The sequence below is a fragment of the Thamnophis sirtalis genome, unplaced genomic scaffold (genome assembly GCF_051295495.1).
Source record: "Thamnophis sirtalis isolate CommonGarterSnake01/CBP01778 unplaced genomic scaffold, rThaSir2_p1.2 scaffold_3, whole genome shotgun sequence".
In the NCBI taxonomy this organism is placed as follows: Eukaryota; Metazoa; Chordata; class Lepidosauria; order Squamata; family Natricidae; genus Thamnophis; species Thamnophis sirtalis.
The window spans coordinates 13,465,064-13,483,608 of NW_028261383.1; the positions used below are offsets into that span (position 1 = coordinate 13,465,064).

Consider the following 18,545-nt stretch of genomic DNA (forward strand, 5'->3'; position numbering starts at 1 on the left):
AGGGAGGGAGAAATAGGGAAAGGAAGAAAGAGAGAAAAAGTGAGGTAGAAACTGAAATAGGGAGAGGGAGAAAGAACGAGAGAGGGGGGAGAGAGGGAGGAGGAGGAGGGAGAGAGAGAGAAAGTTTTCCTGAGGATGATCTACAGTCTGACACCAAAAGCTTGGAAGACTATAAATCTATGGTCCAGGTGATTAACTCGAATTGAATCCTGTAAAAAAAAAATACCCACATGATTTTCTTTGGATCCTGCAGGTCCCTTTGATCTTATTTTTCTATGCAAACCATCTCCTTCTCTGTGTTTTTCTCCACATTGGTGGGTTCTGACTCCAGGTACACCTATGGGAAACCTGTGCCTGGCATGGTGCAAATGAGGATCTGCCGAATGAATTATATTGATGCAATGCTGTGTAAAGAATTTGAAGACGAGGTAAGAGTCGCTGAGTTTCCACAGCTGGGATATCTTCCCTGTTGTTATTATTTAAAATGGGGATTATATTTTCTTGATTCACTCTGGCAAATAGTAGGGAAGGTCATCTTCAGACAATTGATTGTTGAGACAATTGAAAATAGTTCAGACAATTTAAAATATTCGATGCTTGCTCTATAGAAATTGTATGGGAAAAGTTAGTAAGAAGAAGCACCATTCTTTCCCCATTTTCAAACATGTTTTTTTCAATAAAATTGCTTTGCATTGAAATAGAATAGAGTGGAATGGAGTGGAGTGGAATGCGGAACAGAATGGAACAGAACAGAACAGAACAGAATTACAGTTGGAAGGGACCTTGGAGGTCTAGCCAAAAACCCCTTCTCAGGCAGGAAACATACCAATTCAGACAAATGGTTATCCAATCTCTTCTTAAAAACTTCCAGTGTTGGAACATTCACAACTTCTGGAGTCAAGTTGTTGCATTGGTTAATTGTTCTTACTGTCAGGAAATTCCTCCTTAGTTCTAGATTGCTTCTCTCCTTGATTTGTTTCCATCCATTGCTCATGTGCTTAACTTGATTCCCTGTTCTTTGTGGCAACCCCTGAGATATTGGAACACTGCTATCATGTCAACCCCCCTAGTTATTCTTTTCCTTAAACTAAGCATTCTCAATTCCACCAACATATCCAGTGGTGGGATTCAAATTTTTGTTACTACCAGTTCTGTGGACTTGGCTTGGTGGATGTGGCAGGGGAAGGATACTGTAAAATCTCCAATTGCTGCATTTCCCCCGTTCATCTTAACCATTCCATGTTCTCTTTGACTATATGCTTTGCAGTCACCTTTTGCTCTATATGCATACCACACAGTATCTTTCTCTCATCCTTATGAGGTACGCCAAGCATTTTCTAACCTGAGTTTATTCTCATCCACAGCCTCTTCCACTTCAGTGTAACTCTGTGCACTTCTGTGGCATTCTGTAATTCTCTTGTCATCTCTTTGTGCAGCTTCCTCATCTTTTTCCCTTACCCCTATGAGATTTAAACTTCTCAGCTGAATCACCAGGAGTCATGGAGTTGAATCTCCATGAACAATAAAAGAGCTTTATTCAACTTTTGCAAAAGTGTTCTCATGTGATTAGAGCAACAGAAGAGCAAATGATACACATGAATACACAATTTAAATACAGTTTCAAAGAAACACCCACTCACCCTTTTAACACCCCTTATTATCATTGGTCAGTTTTTGTCAGATAAGTTCTGGCTACATAACAGCTGGTTTCCCAGATAAGCAATCCCCCCATTACTTACCATATCTCTATCATAACAATATTACCAATTTTGCCATGCTAGCTACCTTCCTGCCAATGTTACTCTGACCTGACCTGGAATTTCTACACCTATCTAATGTCTCACAGCTGGTGTCTTAGGTTATACAGAGGATAAATATGGCATTACTATTGCTTTCTTTTTTACAGGAATAATTCTCATTTCTCTCAATCCCCCCCTCTCTATTTTATCCTTTCGTATTTCTGTAAACCTTCAATAAGTTCTGTAACATGATTCGTATCTCCTGCTTACTTAATTCTCCCCCCCCTTTATCTCTTTTGTCTTTGGCTTAGTTACCTGATAACAGTATTTACAACAATTAGAGCATACAGGTATACATTGAATACAAATACAAGAGATAAAACCTATAACTATAATAGCAATTATACATACAAATAAGGCCTTTAACCAAGCAAAATTTGGTAGCCAAGAGGTTAACAGATTCCATAACCATTTAAAGGCTGAACTGTCAGTTAAGTGTGTGAAGTGTGTAGTGATATTATGCAAAGCTTTTGTTTTAGACTCAATAAACTGTGATCTATTGGAAATATTGAAGCAACACAAACCATCGAATTCTTCACACCCATGTCCCATTCGTAATAATATATAATCAATGGCAACACGGGTCTGCAACAGAGACTTCCTAATTTCCCCCATTTCATCAGCCATAGTAGCTATAGCCGATGATGTTTCATTTATACTCTTTGCCAAAGCACATGCAAGATGCCCCGATTGCATCCGGTTACATTGAGTAGCTCCCCAGGAAAATAAGCCCTGCTTGTATCTCAGTTAATATTACCAACTCATCATTACATTCTGCAGCATACGCAGCACTGAGTGTAGATCTTTTACCTTTATATATCTTCCCTCGTTAATTCTTTCATAATTATAGGTGTTTTCCACTGGGGTTATAAGCCATTTCACAGGTGGTATGTGCGTCCTATGTGGCCTTACCCTACGTGGGTCCTTTATTATCTTAGGTTTCTCTTCATGTTCATTGTGTTCATGCACTTGTGTCTCACCTGCCGTGTCCTCTCTTGTGTCTTCCTCTGGTACTCTGTTACTATAATAGAGACTAGCATTCACCATCTCATAGTAAAACTCTGTTTCTTGGTTAATATTGTTGGAATGTGCTACTGCCATAAATGTAGTAAGACATCCTACTGTGCGGGGCCCTACTACTACATTAACAGGGACGAAAACATAGGCATATAGCCTACAAAGTAGAAACCACCCCTGTGTTGTAACTCAGCATACGTATGTATAAATGTTAGGTCCCAAAAACAGATCCAAGGATTCAGACAGTGCTGTAGGATCTGCCTGCAGGGGTGGCATAGGACTATGAAAACCATGTGGAAAATTTGCTTAGATCCTATAAATAGCAATAGCAGTAGACTTATATACCGCTTCATAGGCCTTTCAGGCCTCTCTAAGCGGTTTACAGAGAGTCAGCATATTGCCCCCAACAATCTGGGTCCTCATTTTACCCACCTCGGAAGGATGGAAGGCTGAGTCAACCCTGAGCCGGTGAGATTTGAACCGCTGACCTGCTGATCTAGCAGTAGCCTGCAGTGCTGCATTTAACCACTGCGCCACCTTGGCTCCTTTAAAGCACTTGGTCCAAACATGTCACTGAAAATTCACTTCTTATGCTCACATTTAGATTTATGCACAGCCAAGAATATTTACCTACAAGGGAGGGAAGTGTCTCATGATCATGATGCCTTGTAACTTCTTGATAAAGTACGGTAGAACAATGAAAATGGTACCACATGGCAGTGTATAAATTTAACTTCGCTTTGAGACCAGAAAGGCAGAGGACTATGAAAACCACGTGGAAAATTTGCTTAGATCCTATAAAGCACTTGGTGCAAACATGTCACTGAAAATTCACTTCTTACGCTCCCATTTAAGCTATTTCCCTTTGACATGTGGGGCAGTGAATGAGAAGCATGGGGAGACATTCCACCAGGATATCACAGGCATGGAGAAAAGATACCAAGGGGAACAGAGTCCATCCATGCTTTTGCTGGAATCTCCCCAGGAATGATCTTACTGCAGTTCACAAGAGAAAAGCCAAAAAGCCCACTTTAGATACCGAATAAAGATTAACAAATGTCCCACTAAGCAATAGAGATATGGGCTAAATTATGATCGTAAACCGAGGACTGCTTGGAGGTAAAAGTAATGACCATGGGAAGAATAAATCAAGGTTTAGACAAACTTTAAATTGTCTATTTAAAAAGCAGGCAAGAGCTAAGGAGTTTAGACAGGTGTTCAGAAGGGAAGTTCCGCTGAATCACTTTCCTACAGTGGTTCCACTTCCTTGGCTTGACTCTGCTGTCCATGAACCAGAGAGTGGATTTCCAACCCCCGTAGAAGGCATGAAAAAGTTCTGTTGCTGAAAAACAAGGAACGTGAGGTTATTTGCAAAGGGATCACAGACTGCTGTTTCTTGGTTCTTGTGTCATGCAGGCAGATGGAGATGGCTGTTTCTCCAAGGTGGTGAACATGGGGCCGTTCCACCTGAGATCGTATGAATATTTGATGGAGATCACCGTAGAAGGCAAAATCACAGAGGAAGGGACAGGTAACCTTCTTGAAACAAAAGAGCATCAATGAGCTGACAAAATGGCCCAGAACCAGGCTTAAAGCTCCCGTTTCCTACAAGGAAGGTTTGGGAGATAGCAATAGCAATAAGCACTTAGACTTACTATATATACCACTTTACAGTGCTTGGCAGTGACGCGAGGTGAGGATTATGGTTGATGAAGCAAGAGCACGGCAGCGGCAAGAAGCAACGTCCCCACTGCTGTGTCCAACAGGCCAGGTGTCTCGAGTTTATGGCGGACATAAACGTGAGATGCCTGGTATGTTGGACACAGTGGCGAGAATGTCCATGCCACTGCCGCATTCCGCCGACTCGCCCCCCACCTCCTCCGACCCCCCTGCCTCCTCCAACTTTTAACCCTTGCTCAGCTTAACTCTGAGCAAGGGTTAAAAGGCGAAAAATTCCTTATGCAAAGGAGGCCCGTAGTTCTCCCGCCTCCCCCTGCAGTTAGCACTAAGCAGACTCAGAGTCATCCACTGTGACTCTGGAGTCTGGCAGCAACTACCTTAGCCTTTTTCCTTTTAATTATTCTTTTCTTTTCCTCATGACACTGGTGAGGCCCCACCTCCCCTGCCTCCCCTGACTGCATGTCCCTGGTGCTTGGTGGTGCAATGATTAGAAAACAGTACTTCAGGCTACTTCTGCTGAATGCCGGCTGCCTGCAATTTGGCAGTTCAAATCTCACCAGGCTCAAGGTTGACTCAGTCATTCATCCTTCCGAGGTTGATAGAATGAGGACTGAGATTGTTGGGGGTGGTAGGCTAACTGTGTAAACCACTTAGAGAGAGCTGTAAAGCACTGTGAAGTGGTATATAGGTTTAAGGGCTATTGCAGCCCTCTCTAAGCATTTTGCAGAGTCAGCCTATTGCTCCCAACAACCTGGGTCATCATTTTACCCACCTCGGAAGGCTGGAAGGCTGAGTTAACCTTGATAGAAAAAAAAACCACCCCATGTCTAAGTCTAAGAGAGTTGTGGCATCTGAGTTATAAATGAGTAAGCGCTGGCTCAGTGGTTAAGATTCTGGCCTTATAAGCTGGAAAGCTGACAGCTCAGGTTCGAGTCCCAAGCATTGCAGGATTGGGTGAGCTCCCTTCCTCACCCCAGCTCCTGCCAATCTAGCATTTTGAAAGCATGCAAATGTAGGTAGAAAAATAGATCCCCCTTCAGCAGGAAAGGTTACCGCATTCCATATTTTTGTGCTGGCCAAATGATGATGGACGTGTCTCTCAGACAATAGATTCCCTAGGCTGAGGAGTGGAGATGCACATTTCCCCTTTGAGCCAGTCACAACTCAACAGGGGGAAATCTTTAAAGGGCCAGTGGGTGCCAAATTCAGAGGAATTATGTCAGAAAAATCCATAAGGTGCTTTTTGAAGAGGCAACTGGACTTTCTTGTTTTTCTTTGAAGATGTTTCACTTCTCATCCAAGAAACTTTGAAGGAGTTTCTTGGTTTGAGAAGCGAAATGTTTTCAAAGAAAACCCAGAAAAGTCCAGTTGCCTCTTGAAAAAAAAATCATCTTTGGGATAACCATGACCTGGATGACTGAGAATCTCCATAGACATGTCAGAGAAATCTGCACAAGGGAGGACCCTGGAGATCAACTATTTAAATCTCTTGTCCAAAGCAGAAATCCATAAATGCAGGGCAAATGTCCGTCAAAAGAATCAGGCTTCTTGGCATTCCAGAGATGGGGAGTTTCTGGGAAATTGGAAAGGAAGGGAAGAGCCTTTTGCAGATGACATTTCTCTTCAACAGGAGTGGAGCTGAATGCCGCAGAATCCATTGAGATCACATCAACATTGAGCAAAATTATTTTTGAAGACGTTGACCTTTACTATAAACCTGGCATGCCCTATGTTGTGAAGGTAAGATGGGAGCTGTGGTTTCTCTGCTAAGATGGATTTAAGCTGTATCAGCCCAGCCAGCCCCTCCAGTCTGCTCCAATGCCATTTCTTCACCCCAACAGCTGCTGCCCAGCTGCTCTGAGCTAGAACGATCAAAAGCAGATAAAAGCATTAAGGAATACAGAATAACAGACTTGGAAGGGACCTGGGAGGTCTTGTAGTTCAGGGATCCCCGTTCCAGGTCCATGGACCAGTACCAGGCTACAGCATGTCAGAAACAGGGCCACAGAAAAAAGTGAAGCCCCATCTGTAGGAGGCAGGCAACATGTGAAACCGTGCCATCTCTGGTCCGTGAAAAACCCTCTTTCCTTTGAATGGGTTTCTGGACCCAAAAGGCCTCAAGCAGGAGATCTTATACCATTTCAATCAAAGGAGGGAGGGAGGGAGGGAGGGAGGAGGAATAAAAGACCTCAGCTCCAGGATGATGGGATTATCCTTCAGGGCAAAGCCATTCAGCCACAAACAAAGCCTCATCATTATATCAGCCCAAAGTGTCAATCAAACTTTACCCATGATCCCACATGGCTAAGGTGACCAGATTTTCAGATTGGTAAAGAGGGACACCTTTGACCGGGGGGGGGGGGGGGCTTGATTAAAAATTTTATACGGAGCAACAAAAATTTTCATACAACGCAAAAATAGTATTGTAATATTTTTTTTATTTCAACATAACTACAATTTACAAATATAAATTGTAACTGTTGCCAAACATCAAAATTTTGATCACGTGACCATGAGGATGCTGCAACGGTCGCTAAGTGTGAAAATGGTCATCAGTCACTTTTTTCAATGCCATTGTAACTTTGGTCACTATACCACCTTTCTTGCCACAGTTCTTAAGTGAATAACTGCAGCTGGTATTTTGTATTTTGGATAGAATCTTTTTTTAAATAGTCTAAGACAATTTAAAAAAAGAATCCACACAGAATAAAACTATTTTAAAAAATCCTATGCACAATAAATAAAATATTATTTTAAAATACATTAAAAAAATAAAAGAAAAAATCCAGCTCACTTACCAGCATGCAGGCACTCCAAGTCAATCCAGAATGATGTAGATGTTAATACAAAGAACTGAGCAAATTAAAATGGTGAAATTAGTCTCAGGGGAAATATTTTTCAAAGAAAAAGAGTGAAAAATATTTCACCATTTTTCCCACACGAGCCGACCTCCAATCTCCATGCCCCTCCCCTCCAGAAAATCCAGGAAGGAACACTGGCTACTTATTTAGCCAAAGTATTTCCTGGAGCTCTGGTACTGGGTCATCTTTTCTTATAAAAGGAGGTAAAAAAGGCCGGGGGGTGGTGGTGTTCCGTTTTCTTGCTTTAATGTTTTATTATCTTCAATGAAAGTATTGAGACATAGAGAGAGGTTAGACAGAGTGTCTTTTGTCTTGCCCCGGTTAGGATTTCTTAATCAAATCCACTGCGCCTTCAACATGAAGCCAGAAAATCAGGACTTTTTAAAAACGCCCCGGGACATGGGACAAATTGTTAGAAATCGTGACTGTCCCACCAAAATAGGGACGTCTGGTCACCTTATGCATGGCCACATGGGAGTCTACAACCAATCAGAGTATGGGCCCTTGCTACAAGAACAGGAAACTCAAACCCAAAGCCTAAGAGAGGGTATAAATCTTTCTCTTTCACTCACCCATGTGCTCATTTGCCCAGGACCCAAAAAACCCATGTGATCCTGTCCACCACTAAACCATCTGTCCAAGCAGCCTCCAAGTTTCCAGCGTCTTTCTCCCCACTTGGAACCGAACCCAGATGGACATTTCTTCCAACAGATGATAGATAGATAGATAGATGATAGATCAATAGAGAGAGAGGGGGGGGGGGAATATAAATAGGAGGGAAGGAAGAAGCAAGCAAGCAAGCTGGAGTCTACAATAGGAGCCTTTCAGTCTTTGTTCATTAGCAGGATTATTAAGCAGGGGTATCCATGGAAATGATGGTGGTAGACCCAAAAAGTCAAGATGGCAGTCAAAGTCCCGATCATGCCTCAGTGCAATAGCAATAACACTTAGGCTTATGTACAATTTCACAGTGCTTTACAGCCCTCTCTAAGCAGTTTACAGAGCCGGCCTATTGCCCCAACCATCTGGGTCCTCATTTTACCCACCTCGGAAGGATGGAAGATTGAGTCAACATTAAGTCGCTTAGGACATCGAAATTGCTGGTGATGAGTAGTGAGTTAGCCTGCAGCTGAGGACCCAGATGGTTGGGGACAACATGCCAACATTGTAAACTGTCCAGAGAGTATGTAAAGCACTGTGGGGCAGTATAGAAGGGCTATTGCTATTGCTATTGCTATCATCCCCTGCAGATGCTCTCCTCTGAAACTCCCAAAGCCCTTTTTCCCTAGCGAAAAGTCAATTTATTAAACCAACCTGTAACACCATCTCTCAGCGGCTCCTTGCTTGGGTTTAGAAATCGTCCCCTTTCTTTCTCAGCCACAGCCCCAAAAGCTACTCCCAGGCTCAAATCTCCCCTGCTAGTCTCCTCTTTTACACAGAGTTGTAGTGATGGGGAAAAGATTAAGATTGCTTGATTGGAAAGCTTGGCGTCCCTGAAGGAAAGTCAGAATTGGTAAATCCTGAAATATTCGTCTTTTCATGCACAGGTGAAGCTGGTAGACAGCAACGAGGTACCGATCAACAATGGAAAAGTGGAGATTTTGATGACGGCAACTGGCCAGCAGCTCCATCAAGTGACGGATGCTGAGGGAAGAGCTGAATTCTCCATAGAAACCACTGGTTTCAGAGGCGACGATTTGTCTTTTACGGTTAGTCTTCTCGATTTGCGACGGCTGTATTTTATGACATTCCCACTTGATGATTTGTCTTTGTTGCTCCCCTCCGGGAGGAGATTTCAATTTTGAAGTATGTCTAGCAGGACTAGCAGATTCTATAAGAGCTTTGGTCCCTATATGCCATCCGTCTGTAAACTGTGGGTATATATGCATATTTTGTTCATTATTTATTTATTTATTTATTTACTATTATTTTTGTCATATTTATGCAGTGTATTTTGGAGACGGTGACCCTTTGAGAGCTGTATGCAATGAAATTTCATTTTAATGTATCCCGATTAGTATAGATTTAAAGTGACAATAAAGTTATTCTAGTTAGTTAGTTAAAAGTACTTAGGGCTCCTCCCTTTTCCCCCTCTGTCTCTCTTTTCTCATTGTCACTATCTTCCTTCCCAACTTTTAAGATGATTTTCCATCTTACTCATTCTGAAAATACCATGTATATTATCCTTTGAAAAGTCACCATTGAGATCCCCGCACAGGCTCGACCCTGTCATCTCCATGGCAAGAAAGGTTCCCTGTGGCTCTTTCCCAGATGTGTTTTCAATTGCCCACAGGCTAGAAGATTTCTTTGTGGTCTCCTGTCCATGTATGGAACAGAGCTGACCCTGCTCTGTTCTAGATAAAAGAGGTGCAAGTGATCTTCCTCTCCCAAAGCTGGATTTTGAGTCCTTTACTGCTTAAGGAAGGGGTGGGGTGGGGTTGGAGAGGTAAACGCAGAGCTGGTTGGGAGAAAATTTGCAAGTGTTGGGATAGGGAACTTGGAAAATTTAACAACATTAATAGATCCTGGTGCAACAGGCAATGGGATGCGTGTGCACAGTGCGAAGAACAGGGTGGCAGCGGGGGCAGGACCGAAGCTGTGTTATGGTGTGTTCGAGAAGCGGAAGTCAGTAGTTTTCAGTGCAAGAAGCCTACAGATGCCACTGCCAGCTCAGTTCCAGATGGCAAAGAGGTGGTGGTTGAAAGGATTGTCTTGTGCCAAGAAAAGGAGGCGGCTGCAGGTATCTCGCAACAAGGTGGGTGGTGAGATGCAGGCTGTTGGGAGTCCAGCGATGATGACTCAGCTCTGGCTTGCCTTTCCCTCTGCCACCAGCCATGGGATGAAGATAAGGTCGCGGGACAAAGAAAGAGGCGGTCATGGGGGAGGAAGCGGGAAGCTTGAGTAAGGGCTGGGCTTCTGAAGGAGGGGAAGTGGGGTGACGTGTGGTGAAGGGAGAGCAGGTGGCATGCAGGAGGCCTTTGAAAGATTCTGAACCAAAGCCTCTTCAGACCCTGGGCAGAAAATAATAGGTAGAAAGACTGCAACAGCTGTATGTTCAATTTTTTGAGTACTGAGTTCTGTGGGCGTGGCTTGGTGGTGGGGTCATGTGATTGAGTGCGCTTAGCCATGAGTGACCTCAAGTTGGCCACACCCATTCAGTCACATGACCCCCAGGAAGCCACACCTACAAAGCTACGCCCACAGAACTGTTAGGAAAAAAAATCAAATACCACCAATGCATCCACCCATCCATTATCTATTTCTAAATCTATTGAATATCTACCGTATATCTATACCTATCTATCGTCTATCGATCTCTCTTGCACTCTCAGCCAGCTCCCACCTAATTTCTCTAAATCTGTGCTTTTCTTCTCAGGCTACGCATGAAGACGAATCTTCGCAGGCTCTCAAGCAGTGGATTATACCCAGTCACGGTAGAGCAAGTCACACGCCGTACAAGTTTTATTCTCCAAGCAAAAGTTACCTATATATTGAGCCTGCATCAGAGATATTAAGCTGCGGCCACCGTGAGCCAGTTCGGGTGCGTTATATCCTTAACCGAGATGGTGAGACAGACGACGAGATTGTCTTCTATTACATGGTGAGTCTTTAGGTGAAGGCTTCATTCACAAAGCATGTTTGCTTCGCTTGGTTAAACAGCTATCAATCAATCAATCAGAAGAGAGCTGGAAGGGACCTTGGAGGTCTTCTAGTACAACCCCTCTGCTCAAGCAGGAGACCCTATACCATTTCAGACAGGTGGCTGTCCAGTCTCTTCTGAAAACCTCAAGTGATGAAGCACCCAGAACTTCCAAAGGCAAAGCTGTTCCACTGGTTAATTGTCCTCACTGTTAGGAAGTTTCTCCTTAATTCCAGGTTGCTTCCCTCCTAAATTAATTTCAGTCCATTGTTTTTTTTTATTAAATTTTTATTTCTCATGTATACATTCACAATTATATAATCTTATAACTGTTATTAATAATATGTATTTGTAACAATTTTTCTCCCCTGCAGTTGACAATATAATTGAAATTGCTTTCTTACCATCCCATACACCCATCTTATTTTACAACAATCCTACTTCTTCTTCCTTCCTTCCCTCCTTCCCTCCTTTCTTCTCTCCTTCTCTCCTTCCTTCCCTCCTTCCTTCCCTCCCTCCCTCCCCCTTCCCTCCCTCCTTTTTTCTCTCTTTCTCTCCTTCCCTCCTTCCTTCTCTCCTTCATTCCCTCCTTCCTTCCCTCCCTCCTTCCCTCCTTTCTTCTCTCCTTCTCTCCTTCCTTCCCTCCTTCCTTCCCCCCTTTCTTCTCTCCTTCCTCCTTTCCTTTCCCTTCTCTCCTTCCCCTTCCTCTCCTCTGCTCTTCCCCTCTTCTTCCCTTTCTCCTCCTCAGTCCATTGTTTCTTGTCCTGCCTTCTGATGTTTTGGAAAATAAATTGACCCCCCCTCTTCTTTGTGGCAGCCTCTCAAATACTGGAAGACTGCTATCATGTCCCCCCCCTAGTCTTTGTTTTATTTAGATTAGCCAAACCCAAATCCTGCAACTGTTCTTCATACGTTCTAGTCTCTAGGTCTTTAATCACCTTAGTTGCGCTTTTTTGCACTTTTTCCAAATAAAAGACAAAGTCCGGATTTGTCTTGATAAGCCAAACATGTTTATTCAGCTGATAAAGATGGGTTCTCCCTAAAGGTGGAGGAATCCCAAACACAGGCTGAGGCAGATATTTATACATTTCTTTGCTTCTGCTTGGTGACATAGGAGGAAGCTTGCATGCGACAGATAAGATATAGAAATATAGAAATTATAAAAATAGTCAAACATGCCTTCTGTGATTTTGGTCACAAGCTTAATCCACAGGCAAGTCTTTTCCTTTGGGATTTTCCATGGCCACGAAGGCCTGCATAGGCCTGGATTTTAGCCTTGCCACCTCAACATATGTTCCCTTCAGGCAATCATCAAATCCACCAGATTCCTGATCAACACCATTATTATGGGCGAATTATTATTTTATTCTTTTAACCAAAAGATTAAGCTAGACAATTGCAGCTCTGCAATTCTAGGGGGCCGCATATCTAGCCTGACAGCCAGTGGTTAGAGTTGAAAATCAATCAATCAATTGACTGATCGATCAATCGATCGATCGATCGATCGATTTCTCCAAGGCGTCATATCTAACAGGATTTTTTTCCTCATGCAGGTCAAGGCTAGGGATAACATCATTCGAACAGGGACACACAGGCAACCAGTGGAACAGGGAGAAGGTAAATGCTCCCCCTCTAAATTACACTCCCTCCTCCTGCTTGACAAAAAGCTTCCCAGAAGTTCCCAGGGTGTCTCCATCTATGGGGCTCCAGTTCTCTCTTGCTGAATGCTGGGTGCCTCTTTCATGTCTGAAAAACTCTCTTCCTTTTCCCACTCACAGCTGGGTTCACTATATGCGATTTCACACTGGCAGGGCATGGAAGGTGGACACACATAGCCAGCCCTGCCATTGGGCAGAGGAAAGGGATGGTCTCAAGCAGTAGGAACAGGTCATTTCTCCCAAATCTCCGCAGCCGCTTCCTGCACCCTGAGTTTTTGCTGGGCATCACAGTGATGCCTCTTTGCAACTACGTTAAAAGGCTGCCCAGATGCCTATGCTCCGTTTCCTCTGGGACAGGCCCTTCTCAGAGATCCACAGAGAGGATTAGGGCCTCAGTGTCTTGTAGTCAGCAGGCTGGCATGCCGGATGTGACTTTGTTTTCAAGGATAACCAAAACATGCAAGGTGGACGAATAAAGGCTAGAGAATGGGATGCAGTTTCCAATCACCTGGTACCCAGAAGGCCCCAAGTTCAATCCAGAGTCAAGAAACCCTGGAGAGCCATGGGAAGGCACTACTAACAGCACTGACTCATGGGTCTTAGGCAGCATTTAGGGTTTTTAGGATGGCAAAGGGTTGAAGGACTCCATGGCATGTGCCATGGGGCCTGTTTTATGTCCATTGCCCTCCTGTGCAGTGGGAGATGTTACTGGAGGGAGATTCACCTGCTGCTTCATGGATCCCTGAAACAAGAAGGACCACCGACTTGATCATGGCCACCACAAACCTAACATTTATTGTGGAGGAGAAGACAAGCCCTCACAACTGAGAAGAAGACAGCAGCTGAAGTCCTTCAGCTCCTGGTTCTTCAATGATCCTTTTTTGACTCACATTTCCCAGCCTGTTGTGGTCATCCTGGTGAAGTCTGATGTATTCCAACTGGAACTAATTCATTCTATCCATCCATCCATCCATCCATCCATCCATCCATCCATCCATCCATCCATCCATCTATCTATCTATCTATCTATCTATCTATCTCTATGTCAACTTGCAAAGCATCCCTGGCCTGCTCTTGAGTTGCCATAGGAAAGGGGAGATGGGAAACTGATGAAATGGCACAGCAGCCAAAGATGGATGCACATTCCAGACTTATCTCTCTCAAGGCTGTATCCCAGGATTACTTACAGTGGTTGGAGGGGAGTGATCTCTACAACCAGCAAAATTGCCCCGCTAGCAAATGTGATTGATGGGGGGAGGCGGGGGGGAAACAGGGTCATGATTGGGGCCTTACATTATGCGGGGTCAGAGCTGGTTTCACATAAATAATTAGATTTCTTTTGAAGCTTGGCTTGAGGCTCAGGATTTAATTAGGGCATCTGTCAGAACCCTGACTGACTAACTATCTGTCTGTCTGTCTGTCTGCCTCCCTGCCTGCCTACCTGCCTGCCTGCCTGCCTGCCTGCCTGCCTGCCTACCTACCAGTTGTGGGTTGCAGGAGTACACCCTGGTACGGGTGTACCAGAGCCTGCCCGGAGCACCGTGTACCATTCTGGTACGGTGCTCTGGAGGGCCCACCCATCCAAACAAGCTCCTTACCTGTCCTTTAAAGCCTTTGGCGCTTCCACACACGTGCATGGCACATATAGCGTCTGCGTGCTGCTCTGCTGAGCAGCTGGAGCATCGCCGAGGTTTGCTGAGGCATCGTTGACAGATACTACGGTTGTGCATGCCATGCACATGTGTACATGCACCTCGCACATTCATGTGGAGGACGCCAGGCCCCTTTGCAACCATAGCAGTTGCAACGGGATCCGGAACCCATCACTGCTACCTATCTACCTAATGAAATTTATATGTCTCTTTCGAACTCTCTTTCTCTTTCCTCTACCTGGGACTTTCATCCTTTAGAAATCAAAGGAGACTTCCTTTTGAATCTCTTGGTGGATGTCGACACTTCTCCTAAGATCCACTTGCTCCTCTACACTATTTTGCCCAGCGGAGAACTCGTTGTTGGCTCGAGAAACTTCACCGTAGAAAAGTGCTTCTCCAACAAGGTAAAACTGTGAATTTTATGTTGTGGTGTTAAAGAAAGGCAGAATCTTAATGACCCAGAACAGGTCTTCTCTAAACTGGTGCTCCTCCACTCTATTGATGCTAATATCCGCCAAGTCTTCTTTGCTCCTGATCCTTTGAGAAATAGTTCTTGAGTTACACTTTTGCTATCAGCTTGTCCAGGCTGTTGCCAGACCTGTTCCCTTGAATGCCAGTATCTCAGTGGGTCATAACCAAGTTGCAGTGGAAAGAAAACCCCAAACATCGGCTAAACTTAAGCCTATTTTTGGGGAATCAGCCAGTAATCCCATTGATCCTGTCAAATTGTGGCTTGAGGTTAGTGACAGAGGGCAAGATTACAATATACATGACAAAGATTACTTCATTCCATTCATTTTATTTATTGGAATTTGTCAAACAAAAACAAGAACAAGAATAAGAGAATAAAAATACAATGACAGGGACGATAGGCACATTAGTGCACTTATGTAAACCCCCTCTTCTGACCACTTAAGTATGACATAAGGTCCATGGAAGTCAATTTGTAACTGAAAGTGTGAAAATTTGCAGCTGAGACAACTGAATCAAATAGGGCATTCCAGACTTTGATAACTCTATTACAGAAATCATATTTTTTACAGTCAAGTTTAGAATGATTTACATTGAGTTTAAAGTGATTGTTCGCACATGTATTATTGCGATTAAAACAGAAAAAGTCATTTACAGATAAGACATTGTTAAGGTGATAATGATTTAATAGCTGACCAGCTGCTGTAAGGCTGTAAACCGAGATGATGAAATGAGACTGAGTCAGCAGGGTTACTGCCACTTTAAGAAGCTGTCTATATAAGAGAGGCCATGTGTGGGTGTCTCTATCTCCATTGTAGTTCTCCATGTATTCTCTCTGTGTGTGCTTCCATATTAGAGTTGAAGATTGATTGATTGCCTGGTTTTGCCTAGTACATGTGTGTGTATACATACATACATACATACACCCACACCCACATCTATACTTGTATCTGTACCTGGACACATACATACATACATACATTGAAATATCTTAAAAAGTTCCAGATGTAGTTATAAAAGAAGAGACAGACCATTGTGATCTCTGGAAGTTAAAATATATTATTCACTTAGGTGTCATTAGCCTCTGCTAACATCGTCATAGTGTAAAAATTACCATTAAAGAGATATCTGCCTTTATACATAATTAATCAATTTAGCCATTGCGGGTGTGATAGGCCCATCCACCTGCCTCCCACCTGTTATTTGCTGTTTTTACTTCAGATACGTTAATCGACGGAGGCTTGGCTCCTATTCCTTCCTCCCCTATCGAACACAGCTTGGGCTGCTCATTCCCAAGGAATAACTCTGAGTTGTCTGATGTTGCTTTAACAGCATTCCCTCCGGTTCCCTGCCACATATCCCCCCCTCTTGTTCCGCTTCACAGGCACAACTGATATATTAACCAGCTTTGTTTGATGTTTTTCCCATAATCTTGTAATTGGTCAGGATGAGGAATGAGACTTGAAAAACCTCTGTGTACTGTATTTTGCTGCTGGGTTGTCTCAAAATAGTAGTCACACTGTGTACACTCTGACAAACATTACTACATATAATTTTGTATGCAATACCTCGGTCTGACCACACTCAACACAGTTCTAAATTATCCAAACTGAAAATTTCAAGGCTAGTAGCATAAGGAATTCTATTGTGTACGGAAGAGTGCAAGACTTTTCTCATGAAGTACTTCTGGATCACTTTCTCCTTCTGGATAATTTCTCCTTCCATTCATTCCACACCGAGAGGAAGTAGCTTTTTCAAAGACCTGGTTTATGTTTACAGGCCAAACTGTGGTTTTCTGAGCGAGGAGGTCTGCCTGGCCAGAAAACCCAACTCCATCTTTCAGCCAACCCCGGTTCCCTCTGTGCCATCCATGCCGTTGACCAGAGTGTCTTTCTCTTGAAACCTGAAGCTGAGCTCTCCCCTGAGAAGGTGAGTTCTAACTATTTCATTTGGGGTCCAGATATAGCAATAGCAATTAGACTTATATACCGTTTCATAGGGCTTTCAGTCCTCTCTAAGCGGTTTACAGAGTCAGCATATCGCCCCCACAGTCTGGGTCCTCATTTCACCCACCCCGGAAGGATGGAAGGCTGAGTCAACCTTGAGCCGGTGAGATTAGAACCGCTGAACTGCAGATAATAGTCAGCTGAAGTGGCCTGCAGTACTGCACCCTAACCTCTGCGCCACCTCAGCTCCTGCTGGTTTCATCCCAAGATTTACTTGTCTATAGAAACGTACTTCAAATAGGATCACTTTTAGCCGTTTATTTACAATTTACACCAGAAGATAGCAGTCAGAACTAAATTTAAGAAGGTAGGGGAGGAATGCAGGGAAGGAGAGGCAAAGAAAATTGTCCATAAATTAATTTTAGGGGAAGAAAATGTAGGGAAAATAGAAAGACAAAGCATATGGACCGAGGGTAGCCCAATATCACAGTCCAGAGATTTGCCATAATGCAAAGTTGTGGTGAACACACTACTTTGGTGAAAGTAATGGATTAGAAATAGAATTCCTGAGGAACTTTGAGTCAGTTTTCAGAGTGTCAAGGTTCTGACTGACAAAACCAACTATCCAAGAAAGCTTGAGATGATCCAATCTATGCTAAACTTTATTGAGTATATCATGTCAGCACAGACTGAAGCAAAACCAACTCTAACTAGTTTCCATGGTTTTCACATAATTAAAGAATAGAATCTCCCTCCCTCCCCATAATTGCAGGTCATGTTGTCCAATTAAATGTCCAATTGTTGTTATGGAAAACTGCCCAAGTCTTAGTAGAACATCTGGTTAGACAACCTTGGTTCCCAGGGAACGATTTCTTGTTGCTGTCTGGAAATGACATCCCTCACCCCACTCCACCCGACTCTGTGGCAGCTGAGAAGTGGCAATGGCTACAATCAGCAAAATCTCCCTTTGAAGTTGACACAGAGTCCCAGAGCCAGTGTGGAGTCCTGGGGAAGGACGCAGACTAAGAAGCCAAATTCTGGTTCTCCATCAATAATAGATGCTTGCTTGGATCACTCCTGAATTCTTAACCCAGCCTGTCTCAGAGGTGTCTCAATGTAGAATCATCTGGATCACCTTGGCCAGAAGACCAAGATGGCCTCTGCTTTGAGATTTCCAGTAAAAGAGAACTCATCATTTCATGGGGTGGCTTGTAATGGAACGTGAGAATGACCTTGGAAGACAGACAGAAAAGATTCTGCCTAAGGAGCCCGAAACGAAGTAATGAGCAGAGAAAGAAACGTGGAAGGGATCTGCCCTAATTGTTCAATTGCTAAAAAGATGTGGCCGGATAACTTTCAGACTTGCAAGATTCTATTAATGTGGCCTTACAATTAACTGATCTTATTGTGCTTATTGTTTGGTCTGCTGAACCTGAGAAGCTGATATCAACCTTGCAGGTTTGAAAGTACAACTCGCCTGCTGTCTCTTTTTACCACCTGATTGATTAGGGTGGATCCTCTCTACATTTCTTTCTCTGTCCACTACTCAGCTTCAGGTTTGTCCTTCTTTTATCTCATTTCTCTGCCTTCTCTCACCTCCCAAGGTCATTCTCCCATTCTATCAAGAGCCAGGGTGGTGTGCAGTGGTTAGAAAGCAGGTACTGCAGGCCGGCTCAAGGTTGACTCAGCTTTCCATCCTTCTGAGATTGGTAAATATGAGGACCCAGATTGTTAGGGGCAATAGGCTAACTCTGTAAACCACTTAGAGAGGGCTGTAAAACACTACGAAGCGGTATATAAGTCTAAGTGCTATTGCTATTG

The 18,545-nt window shown here is 43.6% G+C and overlaps 1 protein-coding gene across 1 annotated transcript in view; it reads left to right on the plus strand.

Annotated features, from left to right (window-relative positions):
• Nucleotides 1–18,545, plus strand: part of LOC106549062 (alpha-2-macroglobulin) — an 84,943-nt gene that overhangs the window by 25,171 nt on the left and 41,227 nt on the right. The window contains exons 8-15 of the mRNA XM_087707994.1: nt 332–428; nt 4,233–4,347; nt 6,127–6,236; nt 8,905–9,066; nt 10,734–10,958; nt 12,551–12,614; nt 14,566–14,711; nt 16,558–16,707. Coding sequence (XP_087564120.1) covers nt 332–428; nt 4,233–4,347; nt 6,127–6,236; nt 8,905–9,066; nt 10,734–10,958; nt 12,551–12,614; nt 14,566–14,711; nt 16,558–16,707 — 1,069 coding nt within the window. The remainder of the gene's footprint in view (nt 1–331; nt 429–4,232; nt 4,348–6,126; nt 6,237–8,904; nt 9,067–10,733; nt 10,959–12,550; nt 12,615–14,565; nt 14,712–16,557; nt 16,708–18,545) is intronic.